Source organism: Grus americana, chromosome 10, assembly GCF_028858705.1.
Source record: "Grus americana isolate bGruAme1 chromosome 10, bGruAme1.mat, whole genome shotgun sequence".
Taxonomy (NCBI): Eukaryota; Metazoa; Chordata; class Aves; order Gruiformes; family Gruidae; genus Grus; species Grus americana.
The window spans coordinates 13,597,434-13,614,802 of NC_072861.1; the positions used below are offsets into that span (position 1 = coordinate 13,597,434).

General features: G+C 42.2%; 1 protein-coding gene across 2 annotated transcripts in view; it reads right to left on the bottom strand.

Annotated features, from left to right (window-relative positions):
• Nucleotides 1-1,168: 1,168 nt before the first annotated feature.
• Nucleotides 1,169-17,369, bottom strand: part of HDGFL3 (HDGF like 3) — a 38,619-nt gene continuing 22,418 nt past the window's right edge. For both annotated transcript variants that reach the window (XM_054836646.1, XM_054836647.1), the window contains exons 2-6: nt 16,343-16,419; nt 12,906-13,044; nt 11,446-11,604; nt 9,725-9,871; nt 1,169-2,317 (exon numbers count right to left, since the gene is read on the bottom strand). In XM_054836646.1, coding sequence (XP_054692621.1) covers nt 2,312-2,317; nt 9,725-9,871; nt 11,446-11,604; nt 12,906-13,044; nt 16,343-16,419 — 528 coding nt within the window. In that variant the 3' untranslated portion in view covers nt 1,169-2,311. The remainder of the gene's footprint in view (nt 2,318-9,724; nt 9,872-11,445; nt 11,605-12,905; nt 13,045-16,342; nt 16,420-17,369) is intronic.

Below are 17,369 nucleotides of genomic sequence, written 5' to 3' on the forward strand. Positions count from 1 at the left end.
CAAAAAGTATGTCTTGTGGGTCAGCCTTGTTAAAAATCCCAAGAAATCTCTGAAGAAGCAGTCAACTCTTACGGTAGGAATCTAGGTACAATAAGCAAATCATATAGTTTTGTTAATTCTTTTAAGGATTCACTTCGGCAAGGACTGCTCATCTCCTTGAAGTGAAGCGTGTGCTTACTAGCACTTCCGAGCTGGGCACAGGGGGACCATTGTTCCCTTGACTGAGCAGGCCTCACACCCCCGCACGCGTTGTCAGGAGCGGGGCTGGCCCTGTGCTTCTTTGCAGCTAACGCTCCTGGGTCATAAACAAGTAGCAGCAAATGCAACCGCCTTGGGGTGTGTATTTATGTTTCTGTTTGCAAACGGAACTACTTCTATGACTTCTACGTGTATTTTTACTAAAAGCAGTACATTTAGTGCCTTTCTGGCAGATGAAATTAGCTGATACATTTTAACTGGAAACACTTTATTTTGGGATGTTGACTTTTGGGTGGTTTGATTTAGAGATTTTTAATTGTCTTTTTCAACCTAACCAGTAACAAGAAAGCATCAGCTCATGCGCATGCATGTTGCAACCCTGCAGAAGGGGACTATCAGAACAGCGAGAAATTCATGCTTTAACACTCTCCCGTCGAGCACTGCGGTGTAGTTCACAGCAGCGCTCGGAAGAGAGAACCCACGGTTTGGTACCTCTGGCCAAAGGGGCAGGTCCAAAATAAGCACAACACATCTCAGTCAGTGCTTCTTGGCAAAGAGGAACTCAGCAGCACCCAGCCTCCCCGGCGTGGGCTCCTCCCAGGTACACTACAATTTGGGCTAGCTCCGTCCCAGTACGTCCTCCCAGGAAAACAACCCCAGAGCTGCTGGGCTGTAATGGGACATGCTGGCTCACAAACGGGCATTTGAGCCTCCCATGTTCCTTCTAATGTTTTTAAAGAAACTTTGAGTACATTCAAGGTGAATTTAATAACCTCCTGTTATCCAGAAAAGGCAAAGTACAGAAAAAATAAAGATCTCACCTGCACTTGTATCTATTATGGTCAACTCATGTTAACAGAATGTTTTGCTTTAATACTTGACTTACATTAATACCTCACATTATTACACGTATGAAGCCAAATATGACGCTAACTTAGTTGCTTACAACCTCAAACCTTACTCCCAATACACATTCCAATAAATTTATTCTGTAAAAACAATACATTTTTTTGTTTTCTTTTTGTTTTGTTTTTTGTTTTTTTGTTGTGGTTTTTTTTCAGTTTTTTACAGTAAACTCGTCAACTACAAACCTTGAATACGCAAAAGATGTTCCAAGGACAAGCATAACAAGGATTGATAAAACCAGACTAAATATGTTTTCACAATAAAAGCTGGCATAAAAATAAATAAAAATCTCTATTATCACAATAGCAACAATAATGTACACAGAATAATGGATTTGGAATGCTTACTTACTAGTCTAGTTCTATTTCCAAACGGAAAAAAAAGCCAGAATGACAGCATCCTTTTTTAAGCCTTTCATTATTTAAAATTGATGTCTTCTTTTGGTTTCCCATAGGGTTCTATATCACAGTAAGCTTAAAAATGGAAAGCATCCAAATGAATGATTTCAAATTGTGTTGGCATTGGAAAAAATCCTTGTATTAATCTAAAGAAACACAAAAAGACTTTCACTAACTCCACATATAGGAACTAAGTCAGATAGTGTACATTACATCATGATTTTGAGAAGTATTAAGAGTATAACTAGCTAGGTACTTCTAATAAGGAAAGGTATTTTATTACATTATTGAACTTGGCGGTGATCTCAACTGAAAAGGAATTTTTCTTTTATGTTGTAAACTGATCAAAAATCAAAATAGCATGGATATAGGGAAATTGAAAATTATGTTTGTAGGTGGAAGATATTGTTGTAGTCTCATATGGAGGGGACTCATTCCTAAGATTTACTTGTTTTTAAAAAAATGCTGATTTAGAGTGATGTAATTTGGAGTTACACCTTTTCTATCCAGAAAAGGGATCTAAAACATGTTCAAGTATGCGATACTTCATAAACCTCAGCCACTGGTAAAGGGCAACTTCATGCAACCAAAGAATATGAAAATCAAAAAGTAACCCTTAGAAAAAAGGGTAAAATGTCATTTCTGCAAACACAACAGATAGGAATGTGAATAATGTGCATACAAACTGGGATGCTGTTGATGATACTAATGAACAGATGCGGTGATTCATATCAAATCCAAGAATATTAGACAACCAAACATGTAACCTTCTTGTGTTTTCCCTTAATATTCAGCAGTCATTATGTTGGTTAAGTCTGAAAGAGAAGGAGAGAAAAAAAAATCACATTTAATGTAAGAAAAAGCATGCTGCAACAAACTTGGTATAATTAATGCCATATTCCCACACTTCAGAGTCACAGGTACAAGTAACTGCCCGGTCGGTTTGAAGAGACATTTTTTTCTAGAGAAAACTGCTTATGTTACATCCACTAAACACACCACTACAAAATATTAAAGAACATGGTTTAAAAGTGAACATTTAGGGCTTTATTCAAATAAGCAGCTCCAGTCATGGATGTGGGTTGTTTTTTGTTTTCCCCAATCGCTTCATTAGGAATCTTGTCATATACTTCACACACAACCAAGTTTCGCATTTTCCCACTGCACCAAATCACTGACAGGCTTCATGCAAAAGCTGAGGCGCTGCTGGGTTCCCAAACGCCTTGGGATGAGAACCCCCTTTTGCTCAAAACAGAGAACACTGGGCAAGGGTGAAGACAGATAAGCAGCTTTCACGGCTGACGTATCTGAATGTTGCTGCTGAAAAGGAAACAGTCTGGCGTGGAGTTCACTGTCAGGTGATGACAGAAAAGGAAGAAACTCCTACTTCATGGCTGAGGCCAGGTCAGCTCTTGCTTCCACTGACACTAGTGGGAACAGGGCCGGGCTGTCCTCATGGTCATGTAAGTGTCTCCAAGTCTTGGTTTCTTCATATTAAGCAAATATAGCAAAACTCACTCACAGGTGAGGTTTTCTCCAACACGAAGACATGCAACGTTACACCTAATGTGACTATCTAACCCTGAGCAATATGTCCCTTCTCCTTGGTAAGAAATTCAGAGTGTGAACGCTTGTCCACTCACACCCTGATGGATGGAAAGAAACACAACGTACAAGCGGTACGAAGGAATGAGTACTGTATTTGGTCATCCAAGAAAAAATTCAGCATGAAGGAATAAGTGTGTGGGGGGTACAGGTTAAATCCACTGGGGATGACGGAATTTTCATTTTACACAGGATCCAGAGGAGGATATGAAGACATTTTCACATCCCTGCGCTAGCAGTTTGCTGCCTAAGCGCTCTCCCACTCTGGCCCATCATACCTGCTGTGTGTGATGTCATGGCTACAGGTGGACTAGGCTTCTCTACCCAAGAGGATAAGAGCATACAAGTGCCCACTTAGCAGTGTGGGATCCTGCACCGTGTTTGTTCAGTGTGGTTCTTTTCTCCTGTGACAAGGGGTCTGCAAACAGTAAGTAATGGAAACCTGCACTTTCTGTGTGGGAGGTCCTGGTACATCCTGACTAAGGACACACGATGAAGGGTTATTATAAAATGCTCATGCGTGTAATGACGGCTTGCAGGAACTGCTGGAGCCCTGCCACCCCCAAAAGATGTAACAATGCTCATCCAGAACAACGCACTTCCAGTGACCTCTCTCCTGTTTAAGAGTCAATAAGATTATACTTACAGAAGCTTTGGAGACAGGGCTCGGAGGGGTTTGCTGCTGTTTCTTTCCCTTCAGAGGGAAGTGCAGACACCCATTAAAACAACTACAAATGATCAGTCAATCAAGCCATGCCTTCTGCTAAAGTTCGGAATGACAGCTGCTGCCCTGCACTGACAGGCAGGATGGGTGGTGAAACAGTCGGTCCCTATGGTACTGCTCTCAGATCTGGTAAGGAAAGCTCTCCTTTCGGAGCATGGAACCTTTGTACTTAATAACAGCAATTCCCCCCTGGGCTAAGGCACCGTTCTCACGTGGGGCGCTGGGAATATTCACACTTCCATTCCCCGCTGTCTCAGATAGGTCCATTGGGCCACGGCGTGGCACAGGAGGGACAACGAAGAGCCAGGTATGCAAATCATCCTCTAGGATTTTGAGCTTCCAGACCCACCTTCCAGCACGACACACATTTTGCCTCCCAGATGCACTCCCAGGTGCCCCAGAAGTCAGCAGTTGTCTTTCCCCAGATGCAGGTAGCCCCTGGGGCCAGTGGGGCTGCACAGGGACCTGGGCTCCTTCCCCCTCCCAGGCAGCACGTGCTGCCCGGCTCCTGCGGCAGCCGCTGAACGAGGATGCGGCAGAGCTGCGCGGTTTCCATGGTCTCCATGGTTTCACGTCTCTTCAGAAACAGATCAACTCGCATCATCTTTGTTTGAACAAGTCCCTCAGCTTTACTGTAAGGTATGGTGCAACGTGTGTCGCACTAACACTGCTGCGCACAAAACAAAGAGCACAGAATCTGACTGATTCGAGTGAAAAAATTCAATCATCAATAAAATTGAAGGACAGAGCGGGGAATAAAACTAAACCCACAAATTGTTTTTTTTTTCTGGCACTGAAAATTCCTTCCTCCACAGTGTCTGGCAACTGACTCAGCCATCCTGTACTTAAAGGCTCTTGCTGGATGGGCAGACAGATAATTATTTACTTGCTCTGTATGATCACTGTTATTCCATGTTGGTTTGAGGTCAAAATGGTTACAGGATTCGATGTGCACAGAGATGCAAAGCATTTATTTCATCTACACCGGCTGCTTTAATCTCAGCTTGCATTCAGACATATATGTTTCTCCCGAGTTATGTCCCATTGCCTTATCTAGCAGTGCTGTTGTCCTGAGCTATATGAAGGCAGCAGAAAACACACCTCTTTACACCAGAGAGTACGCCACTATTTGATTTTTACATAGAAATTTTTACTGTGCAATAAACACATTTTTTACAAATACTATCTTTTTTGAAGGGATAGATTTTAACTTATCTTAAATTGCTAAAAAATTCAGACACAAATACATACTCTCTTTTCATTTTCTTAAGAAGTACCCACATAAATGCTTTTACATTGAATATAGCCCTAAATGCTATGCTTTTAATGTCAATAAAACCCCAAATCTGTAATGCAGCCTAACCAATGTTATTCTTGAGAAGTAAAGAAGGAAGAATGAAGGAACCAAACATCTCAAAACCGCATCAGAAGGACACAATGGACCTGTCTTTCTATGGCCAGTTTGGCCATAACACTTGTCTTTCAGAGCAGTAATTGGAATTGTTGCTACCCCACAAGAACATCACAACAAAAAATACGTCCTGGACACAGGCTGTTTTAAATATGTTCTCCCAATTGCAATAGTATCAGATGGCAGTAATTTTGGACCAGATTTTGATCCCCTTATTCATGCTGGCAAGCAGTCGCCTCCACAAATAGATCCACTGACTCCCATGTTAGTAACTGATTGTCAGTGTGAGTAAAAAGATCACAGTCCTTTACTCCAATATTCGGGCCGTACCAAGGAGCAAAAAAAATGTATTTAATTTCCAACAAATTTATTATTTTTCAAAGACTCAGTAAAATAATTTCACCTCCTGAAAGGCAACCACATGCATCGCTACACAAAGAGAATGCCTTGTTTACCAACACAATGTCCAGACTGTAACTAAAATAATGAATACCAAAAGAAAAACTTGCCACACACCCTGAGTGTTGACCTTAACATTCAAATACTCTCTAATAGGGCAGGGACTACAGCCAGCTTTCAAACGTCATTATATGGGTATCCAGAGAGCAACAGTAAAAAGCAACTTAGGTGTTCAGTTATGAAAATTCAGAGTTATACCAGCCAAGAAACAAACATACAAGTCACTGGAGATTTAAATGTGGAATGTAAATCCGCTGCCATGAATTCACTGATTTATGAGCTAATTTTGTTCCATAGAAAGTAACCAACACAGAGCTGTGAATAGCCTTTCCACTGGAATATTCTCTTTATGCGGTATTTTGAGAAAACCAAAACAATTTAGTATTTAATAGCAGAGGACTGTCATGGCGGGGGGTGTCTGTGACTCTTGACTTGAGCAAACTCTGGGATGGGCTGTCTTAGCTAATATATTATTAGTTAATTAATATTAGATAATAAAACCCTGAGGGTCAGGCTTTGCATCTTTCTGGGGAAGGAATCAGCCAAAGAACAGCAGTGAGGAAAAGAGCTTGAGAAACTGGCAGTGGCGGGGCACTGTTACAAACTGTGGCTGAGTCTGAGGAAACATGTCTCTTGTGTTGAAAGTGCCTGTAGTCCTCAAGAATAGTTGAGAATCTAAGGGATGGAGATAAGAAAAGAAAGCAGCTTTGTCAACCCCAGGGATAAAAAAAAATCACAAGTTGAGCCCTTGAACAGTATGAAATCGGCTGAAAAAATATCATAGCTTTGGAAGCACTTTTTATTTGCTCTGGGTTTTGAGTCTTTAGGAAGCCATCACTTCACATTTTCAAGCCTTTCTCTACCACCTGGAGGTTAGAAATTTCATTAAAAAATATAGGTGAAGATGCTCCTGCAATCATTTGGCTTCAGCTGTTAATCCTTCAAGAAGATCCCCATAATGCTGAGGGTAAGAGTGTGATTAAAAGGCAAAGTTCCCTCTGGTCTGAAGAGGGGAGATGCGTCTTCAGCCTGCAGTCCAGGCATCATAAAACATAATCACGACCTCATTATTATTAGCATTATTAAGAGAAAAGCTGCTTGTGTCCTTTAGGCAACTCTTGCCCGGTCAGAGGCCTGGGAGGTGCACAGCACAGGAGCCAAAGGCTCTCCGGATGCAGCCCGCGGGGAACACTACAAGTAGGGTGCAGCTGAGCCCCCAGCCTTCTGCCACCTGCCTCCCACAGCCCTCCCCAGCCTCCACTACCTGGCATCTTTTAAGCAGCCGGTCACAGTGGCAAATCCAGGGGAATCAAACACGCCTATCCTTGAGATCAGGGCCCTGAAATCTCATTCTTCTTGTCTCTTTGCCTTCATGGTGCCTTTCTACAGGCTATTTAGAAACCACGTCTCTCCTGGTGGAGGCTCGGGCAGCCCCAGCCCCGTGTGGAGCACCCAGCGCTGGGAGCGGCGTGCTCCTGACGCCATCTCATGGCCACACCGACCCCCCCAGCTCGGCTGGCCCCACAGGATGGGCAGCGGTGGGCAGGCAGCGCCTCTGGAGGAGACAGCCCTTCTTCTGACTGCGGGGCGTTGGTACAACGCTCTTCTCGCAAGGTAAAGGATTTTAAAGAGACCATAATCTCATCTATGATGGAGTCTTTTAGCAGACCTAGACATTCTTCTGAATTCATGCGTGTGAACAAGAGGACCATATCCCAACTCTGCAGGCACGTGTTGGTCTTTCTCGACCTTCCTTTCTATAGAAGTCCTCCTGTGTGTGTGAGCTGGAGAAGTTCAACACCCTCCGGCAGACTCCCAGTCTGGATGTCCAGCAGAAGGTGGCTGCAGGACAGCCGGCTCTGTACCCAGCAGGTCAATCTAGACACATCCTGTGTGACTGGCTGTTAACACCAACTGAAAAAAAATAATCTGATTACTCTTTCCCTGAGTGCCTTGTGTCTGATGAAGGCATACCTTCTAAAAAGACACCTGGTCTGGCTTTGGGGATTCCAGGAGATGGAGTGTCCCCTCCTGGTCCTAAAAGAGAACTGCACTACTGACAAAATCTAAAAAGAGGATTTACATGTGAAATGCTGATCCTGCAGCAGAAATGCCCAAGGTGAAATATCTGGATCAGGATGTGAATTTCTCCAAACTTATCAGTGCCTTTATCTCAAACTGCCCTTAGAACGGTCTCTCCATCTCTTTTTAGTACATCCTACTAAAATTGCACTTTTCCCATAAGGTGGAGTTAAAAGCATCCAATATCTAGTTAAAGACTGGTTGTTCAAGTGTGAGGTCAAGCCTGAGTACTGGGGTTGCAGAAGTCAGAGCAAAGCCAACTGCTCACATGGGTAAGACAATGATGTTGACTGAGTATTTCTCTGGAGTTGGTGCTGACAGGAAGGACACAGAGACTGCTGATGATATTTCAGCACAGGGGCTGACATACCTGCAATCCTCAAAAGGCTGCAGAGCACCAAGATGTTCTAGCACGCTGGACTTGACCTCCTAGCGCTTACAACCATGTCACATACAGAAGGAAGAGCCATATGAATGTCACCAGCCACAAAGCCAACATCCTATCTGACTTTTTAGCCACGTAATGTGCAACTGATCTAACTCAGCAAGCATTTGGTCCTTTCATGGAGAGTGTGCTTGAAGTTCACAGACATATCCCGTCACTGCCTTCTTGAACCTCTTGCCACCTCAGATGGACCTTATGGCCAGTTTTCTCACTCAAATACCTATTTGAAGATATGAAAGAGTCACAGGGTTCACCAGCCAGAAGGTGGGCAACACATGTGCTATGACCACTACACCACACTCAGCCTCAAACTCTCAGACTACATTGGTGAGGTGCTGGGAAGAACACGTCTCCTTGTGTCAGTCTCTGCCTCAAGCCAGCTGCTTGTTCAGAGTGAACGGGAGAGGGTCAGGGCATATTACCTTCCTGATGCCACGAGTCATGTATCAAAGTCTTCATAAGGTGAAGAGCCACAAAACACATCCACTGTACCACAGAGACACGAGGGGAAAGGAAGCTCTGGGAGGAGTCTTTAAGGAGAAGACGACAGCAGCTCCCCAGCGGTTGTGTTTTGTGAAAAAGGGTTGAGGCTCAGCACGCGGCTGGGTGCTAAGGCACCTCAGCAATGTCGGAGGAGAGCCTGTGCTGGCTGGCTTCCTCTCACACCTGGGGATTCATGTCACTCAGCAGCTCCTGTGACAGCCCAGCCCGGCTGCTGGACACGTGGCAGAGCCTTGGCACGGGAACTGTACAAGAACTGGGTCTGAGTTGGAGCGGTAATGCTGGAGCAGGGAGGCTTGTGCTGCTCCAGAGGCATGGAAATAGTAGTGGTTGTTAAAGGTGGCTGATGATTACCCAATTCCTGTGCCAATCCCCCTGCTCTGTAGCCTTCCTCTCTGCTGTTGTGATCACAACAAAATAATATTGATATGAACACACAACTGACGCAAAGGTACAAGGAGATCATATGAACCTGCTCTGGGGCAGACCGTATGTCCCCTCCTTGGAAGATCATATCCCAAGCAGCACCTGCCCTAAAACCTGCTGTATGCAGAGTCTGTGAAGTGCACATCAACCCTCATGAACTCCAAAGAAGTCAGTGGGACTGCACAAATTTTAACCAACTGTGAAGGCTCCCACTGTTCAGTGAGCCAAAATGCATTACACAGTCTGAATCTGCTCTCGCATCAATTTTGCATCATTCCAGCTCATGGTTTTCAGTAGTTTCTCTCAGCTGACATCCATGCTAGTGTTGAAACAAAAATAATGCTAATAGTATCTTTCCTCGTTTGGTCATTTCTCTAGAGCAAAATTTGTAGCAATGCAGGGACCAGTCCCACGTTTCTGTTCTAGACACACTCTGAGCACTGAAATGCAATGTAAAAAGATGGCATGTGGTCTGCACAGGTCACGGCAATGCGATGCCTTTCACCCCTAGCGCCAAAGCCCCCAGTAGCAAACTGCACGGGAAGTGAATTATATTAACAGAAGATTACCCCTTCACTGGTTTTCTGCAAATCTGAAGAAGTGTTTCTTGTGTCATTGCCTGCGTCCCCAGCATCAGAGCTGCTCTTATTTTCTTCCTCTTTGCAGTCCTTATCATCTTCATCTCCAGGAGATTTCCGTGACTGCTTGGAGGATTTCTAAAATGATCAACAACAAAGTTAAAAAGTAAAAACTGAGTTTCAATCATAGAAAGACACTTTTGAAATGTACATGGAACGCTGTCTGATCATGTGGTTCAAGGTGAATATTGGGGAGGATACGTGGGGTGAAAAGCGTTTTTCAGGTGAAGTAGTTGGAGTTACTGCCATCATTGAAGCAAAAGGAGAAATTCTGTGTTAAAGCACAGGTTGGCAGCACAATTGACTGTGAGACAGACACAGTAATAGGAGATGGGTATTAGTGTTGGGTCACCTGTAGGTTTTGCTAGTTAATGAAACAGATGGTGCCAGCTTGACAAAAGTTTTGATTAAACACAGAGATGTAAAATGAGAATAACATTAGCAGAGCTGCTTTCCATACTTTTTTTAGTGCTGTCAGCTTTAATATATTAGCATTAAAGCCATGTGGAACCAATACATCTTTTCTGCTCCCCTTATGTTATGCAATTCTACAGTACAAAAGGATAAATTGTGGCATTAAGCCACCATTTTCCTAATCCTCTGTTTGCCCAGGGTCTTCTGGAAGGAAGATGGTAGACCAGACCTGAATTCCTAATATAAAACACACAAAGGGGGTGAAATTACTTAATACATTTTGTCCAGCAAGTGAACCACAAAAACTCCTGCTCTCCCCCAAACTGAGCCTGGATCAGATTGTTTGCTTGCTTCTTTTCATTTCATTTAGTTTTCACTTTCAGGGAAGAATAACATGAATGTGAATGAACATGACTCTGCCACACTTTCCACAATTTTTTAAGTGAAGTACAAACCTGGAGGAACACACAGAACCAGAGGAAATGACTATAATGTTGCTCCCTTTCACCCAGGCAACAAGTGAGAAGTGTATCTGAACCCAAAGCTGTCACTATGCGGGTGATTACGTTCACCAGCCATTATGAGACACATTACTCTTAGTTTCCTCATCTATACCGTTACTTAGATATTAACAAGTCAGTTAGGTACTACAGTGCAGGTCTATTATCTACAAATTGAATGCCCTACTCCCTGCTTAATGAATTAGTTCTTCCTCCCATTCTGTATCCTGTACTGAAGTATTTGACACTCAGCTACAACAGGCGCAGCTGAGCACATCTGACCCTGCTGTATCTTTTAGCACAGCATCTGGGGTACTCGCACTGGAGACAAGAGAGGGAGGCTGGAATTCTCCCAGACAGGACTCAAACCTGATCTCATGTCTCCCAGGAGGCACACTCCTAAGGATTTTTTTTTGCTCTTCATGGGGAAATACCTATCTAAGATGATCAAACCTATCAATCCATCTTTCATAGATTTCCGTTCCAGCCCTTCTGAACTCCTTCCCATACTTTCACCTCCTTCTCAAAGTGTGGGTGCTCGAACAGGGCAGAGGATTTCAAGTGCTGTCTCACCGAGGCTGCCTACAAAAGCAAGAGCACTTCCCTTTGCCTGTTTGAACACCATCATTACAGTACTGGAATCAAAATGCTGAAGAAGGAAGAATAGATTGCTGTGAGGTGGACAGTATTCTAATTATAAATGCATAGGGGTAACAATGGCAAAACTCAGAAGATAACCTTTGAAGTATAGGATTTTTTCCGTTTTGAGCCTGCTTTTTCATTCTTTCTTTTTCCTTTTCCATCCTCTTCTACCCGATCACCTTCCTCCTCACTGCTGGCATCTGCTGTATTTCCTCCTTCTCCTTCAGTTTCTGATGAGCTCTGTTGCTGAATTGCCTTTAAAATAACAATAACAATTATAACATAAACAACAAAAATATCACTAAAATCTATTACTTATTTTTTGTTCTATATTGAAGACAGAAATCCTGGTATCAGACAGCTTACACTTTAATCACTACAGTCAGGAAGAGCTCAGGTTATTCCTGCAATTATCAAGAAAAAGGGCTGCAAAGGCAATTTTCTCAGTCACCACTTGGAAACAGTTATCAGATGCAGATTCTGGGATAGCGTGTTCTGAAGGGTTTACACAGAAACAAAAGATCTGATAACAAAAATGCATTTGCTGGAGAACTAAGGGTTGCTCAGTGCAGAGATCTGGCATGTTCCACTTTGGGCAAAACTATAGAAACTTTTAGACTTTGGCTGCAACAGGAGAGACTTACTCAGGAGAGAAGATGGTTGTTACAAACCCCTCAAAGGGCAAGATCTCCATGTTAGGAAAAAGCAAACCCTGACCAGAAGGCTGAGAGCTCTTTGACAGTCCATCTCCCACAGACTATTCACTAGATTTTTTTTAAATCCCCAAGTGTATGCAAAACATCTGTAGGGCTGAAAATATGAAACAGGAACTGAGAGGGGCAGCAGCTTGTCTGCAGGTGGTCCCTATCTCTGGTTTGTAAGGTTTTGTGCTAATAATGTAATAGGTGTTCGCCGCCTTTTGTAGGTGATTTCTGCCTTCAAAGGACCACATTTTTTTAATGAGAAAAGTTCTTTGGTTTTACACAGCCCAACTACTCTTCCCCCCCTCCAGCTTCACTGACTTTTTGCTCCGGACATCCAACAGGGAGAGCTGTTGTACAGCAGCTACTATCTCGTAACAGCAGTGTAAACCTCCACCTTCTCACCCCTCACAACTTTGGCAGTGGTGTCCTACGTGTTATACATTACCAATGTAAAAATCAAAAGTGCAGTGACCTTAAGGTCTGTGTAAAATACACTGAGCCTGATATAAAAATAAACAAGAGAAAGAAGAAGTCAGAAATTATTCATGTTTATACTGGAGTAAATAAAATCTTCCATTTTTAATTCAACTAAATCTGCCACAGAACTTTCCACTTCACCACCCCAGAATATCACAGAAAGCAAAGGGCACTGCAGTACGATTAAAGTTCAATTTGTCACAGAGTGCAAGACCACAGCTGTCTTTACATTACACAATTACAAAAGCTGTGAAACTTTCTAGTTCCACCAAAACCAGGACCTTCCACATCACTCATACAATGTTTACATCGACAAGAAGTCTTCAAAGAAGAAAACAAGAAAGATAAGGAGGAATAGAAGTGAAAGTCATTTACCTGATATCCAGTAAACTTTACTCCGGGGTTGTTTTCTATTTCCCACAGGCCTTCATTAAATCCTTTTCGCTTGTTTGACTTCCCAAACTTATCTTTATATTCTTTATATGGGAAAAGGTCTTTGGGCCCCAGGAACGCACTGCATTTTAACAAAGGTAACATTCAAAAAAAGACTTAAATTCCTCCTCTTCAAAAAAACCCAACATTAACAGTGCAAATATTTTCTCTACTCTTCTGCTCAGGCCATCATTTCTTTTTCAGTTTTATTTATTTGTTTGCTTGTCTATTTATTTATTTATTTAACACGCTGACTTTGAGTTACTGCTGTGAGTCTGATTTAATGTATTGGCTCACCATCCTGACGTTTGATGTTGCAAAATCATGCTGGGTCTCTCTAGAAACAACTAAAACGGGTCTCATTTATTATATTAACTACTGCTGGGAACTGGCACTTGAACAGTTTATGAAAGGGATTATATGACGTAATTGCCTGTGATAGCAAGGGACCAAACTTCCAGTCCTGTGTGTTACACATCCAGAAAAGCCTAAAAATACCCTATGAAAAGTTAAAGCATGTAAGGAGTCCCTAGAACCCATGAGCCAAAACTTATCCCTTGTACTACTAGACAGTAAAAGCAGTGGCATTTATTATTATCTATACTGCCAGTAGGCCTGGGAGCGTCTGTCTTGGAATAAGCCCCCCGCATGCTAGATTCTGTGCAAACACAATAACAATGTTCTCTTTCCCAAAAAACTTATAATTTCATATAAGACAAGAAACAATGGGTAAATATAGGCAGATGAGTAATACAAGGAAACAATGAGACACACAGAGTGGTTGCGGCCAAATTGTTTTTTAGACAGCACAGCAAAGGAAGGATTTTGTGCTCTGCTGCTGCATAAGTCAGCTATGCACTGGGCCAATTAATTTCAGGCACAGGCAGCACAATGCAGGGAAAAATAATAATAAAAAAAAAGAAGAGTGGTGATTTATCCTACTTTTTCTACATACTTTACAGTAAAATTCTATCTTCTTACATAAAACTGAAGAAAGCATAATTTGCTTTTCACTGAGTATCTATATCCAGTATACTTACTGGGCTCTGTATCACGGTACAGAGGGGATGGCTAATTGTAAGTTAAATTAAAAACAGTGAAAGCAAAAAAAAAGTACTTCATTCCCACATGGAAGATTCTATGTCACCAATGACTGGAGCTGAGCAAGTCACAGCGTCCTTCACTATAATCACTGTCCTACTTTCCTGATGATCTTTGCAATTAACATTAACTCTATGGTCTCCATTACCATGGGATGTTGGAGCTCCACCATTTACAACACATTTATTCTTATAACATCCCCATGAGGTTGGGAAGTTGCCCTTTTTTGCAGACAGGCTTCTGAGGCACAGAGATTTGCCCAAGGTCACACTCAAACTGACAGCAGACTACAGAGGAAAACCCAACTCTCTTCAGTCTCTGTCTAACACCTTAATCACAGGATCATATTTATTCTTTGCTGTAAACATTATTTCAGATTAATGCCTGATTTATGCCCTGATTCTTCCCAGCATTATGAATGTGCAAAGTCTCATTCACTTAAATCATCCCACTGGCCAAGAAGTTCGCCACTACAGAGCAAACTGGTGGCTAAAGGCATCAGATGGCAAGTCTCTGGGGAAAGAGTTTCCTTTTAACAACACAGGAGAAGAATGGTATCCACACTTCGTTGTCTCATTGAGAAATATCTCAATTCTATAATTACAAAGCCAAAAATGCATTTCTACCTGAAAGCCGAACAGTGATTTCCAAACTAACAGATGTCTGGTTAATATTAAATGCTACAACAGAGCAAGGGATCTGAATAAATTATTTTATCTATGCTTTTGCTAATACTAGATGTCTCCTTGTTGCAAAAAAATACATACAAACAGTTCTAATACAAATAACAAAGGAAAACTGCGTGAAACTTACGTGAGTTACCTTAATTTAGCTCAACAGTAATGTATGGAAATGTTTCTAAAGCCTTTTATGTATAGTAAACACTGAAAAATTGCCTACATCTTTGTTTGAAATACATTCATTGCCACTGGGAGAGCACAAGAGTTTCCACTGCTCTGCTATAAAACTAAGGAGCTGCAATCTACAGTTCATTTTTAATCATTATGCTTTTTAAATTATTAAGGTAGTAACTACAAACTGTTTTCCCGTTGCAGACGTTACAGTCAGATCATGGGCTAACAACATCCCAAACAAAAGAGATTAGCAGTTTGGGATTCATTCATTTCAGAATAAAAGTGGTCTGAGGTTTTTCTCAAAATGTTTCTCATGAAGAATTTTTCCATTACAAAAAAACAAACATTTTGGTTTCTGAATTTAAAGCATCAGAAGTTTATTTGAACTTTATTCTTTTTAGATTATTTTGGGACACTAGTAGTAGATCACAATATATCAAAATATCAGGTTGTTTCATTACAGCAACAGGAAGAAATATTTTAACTAAAGAGGGGCTATTTTGATCCTTATTAAGCAGAAACTGCCTTTAAAGATTTTTAAAATAAAATGTAATGTATGAGCTGTAGGGCTTATTATGTTCTGGAATAATGTTAAAATTCAAAAATAAACAATAAATTTTAAATAAAGCTTCTAACCTCTAAAATTGAATTTTAAATGTCATCACAATTTCATTTTTTCATTTTCCGCTTTTTAAGGAATTCCTTCCCTGCAAGTGGGGAAGGAAAAGTTTTATAATGTAAACATTTCATGCAAAATGGAAACTCTGATTTATTTTTTCTAACTACCTCTGACATAGTTTAAAACAGACACACGTACATTATAATTGCACAACTCTGTGGCAGTTACTACTAGACCTAACTTACCCTTTCTGTTCTGATTTCTTTCGTTTCCTATGAGCTCAGCCAGCTCATTTCTTCTATCACTTCTGAGAGCTCCATCCTACAACATCCCCAGCACAAATCTCACAGGAATACATATATTTTAAAGCTATGTGAAAACTGCGTGAGACTCTGGGGTCTGTTTCCCTTCATTTTACAAACTACCGAGCGAGTTCTCACACAGGACACGAACCCAAATGTGCCTGATCCCTGCTATCACGTACATCCAAGCAAAAAATGTTTGCCCCTTCACCTGAGTTCAGACGACCCTTTAATAAATTTATGCCAACACTTTTCTTTATGGGAAACACCGGCACCAGTAGTTATTTATGCTTACACCATGGTATACCATCCATGCAGCAGTGCTCCCACCTACTTTCAGGTTTCACTTCCATGTGTTGATACAAATGAGTTGGGCTCACAGGACCTATCTCTAGGCTCCCAATGGCTTCAGTCAGGATTTGTTCCAATAAAATCAGTGGAGATTACATTAGCTGCAGTGGAAGAAGATATTTTCAAAGGAAAAGACCATGTTCATTCACTTACGTTTCATGAGTCCCGAAAAAGAAGATGGGGTATTTATTTGCTGGAGGCTTCACAGCTCCTTCAGGGAGTTCATCAATCTGTGAGTCAGAAATGGAAAAAGGATTATTCCCAAATGTGGTGTCCCTCATCCAAGAATCCCTAACGAGCCATGGAAGTGCCAGTGCAGGTACCTCGCACCCCTGCGTGCGGGGCTGGGAAAGGGAGGATGGCTGGTGATTTTTCAGGCAGGCAGGTCATACAAAGTCAGCATATGACAGAAACACTACAGGGAGATGACAGAAGACCAAGGAGCAGACAAAAAGTTTTAATGATTTCATGGGCATTATTATACACAAAGGCAATAAAATCAAGTCTGTTTAAGTGTTAACTTCAGATGCTGTCTCATCAAAGGCACCGAAGCCCAGAGGGTCATCCTGTCTGTCTCACACAGCCACCTAAATAACTTCTGCAACAAATGGGGAACAGATGGCACCTCTGAGACTCTGCAGCCAGAAAACCAGACAATCTCCCATCGGTGTTTCCTGATGGCGATGGTGGTACCCAGTGTAAAATGGACATCACATGCCAGGGAGGAGGGCCTGGGACTCTCCTTCCCCTGCAGCATCCTAATAACTGGTTTTGGTCACTGCTCCCCTCTGTGCTCAATCTCTTCTTTCACATTTTATCCCTGGCCTCATATTTCTCAAGATACAGCTGCAGAGCAGCTAAGGGAGGGATGGTGAGGGTGCTCTCCTGAGATATAGTCAGGATGGGGACTAACCCCTCAGGCTGAGCAGCGCCTAGATCCCATCTTCCGATGTCTGAGCAAGAGCGATGGTCGCAAGGCGGGAGGTTAGGCCCGTGACTTAGTCTTGTCCATAACTCATTTTTCAGTCCTCTGCAACAAAAAACCAGAGTCCAGGTGCCTACCCACATAAACCAGAAACACAGCACAGCTTTAAATAAGATCCAAGTGCCTGCCTTCCCAGAAATGGCACTTCTGAGCATATGTGGGCGTCTAAAATTAAGCGTCCAGAGAACTCTCTAG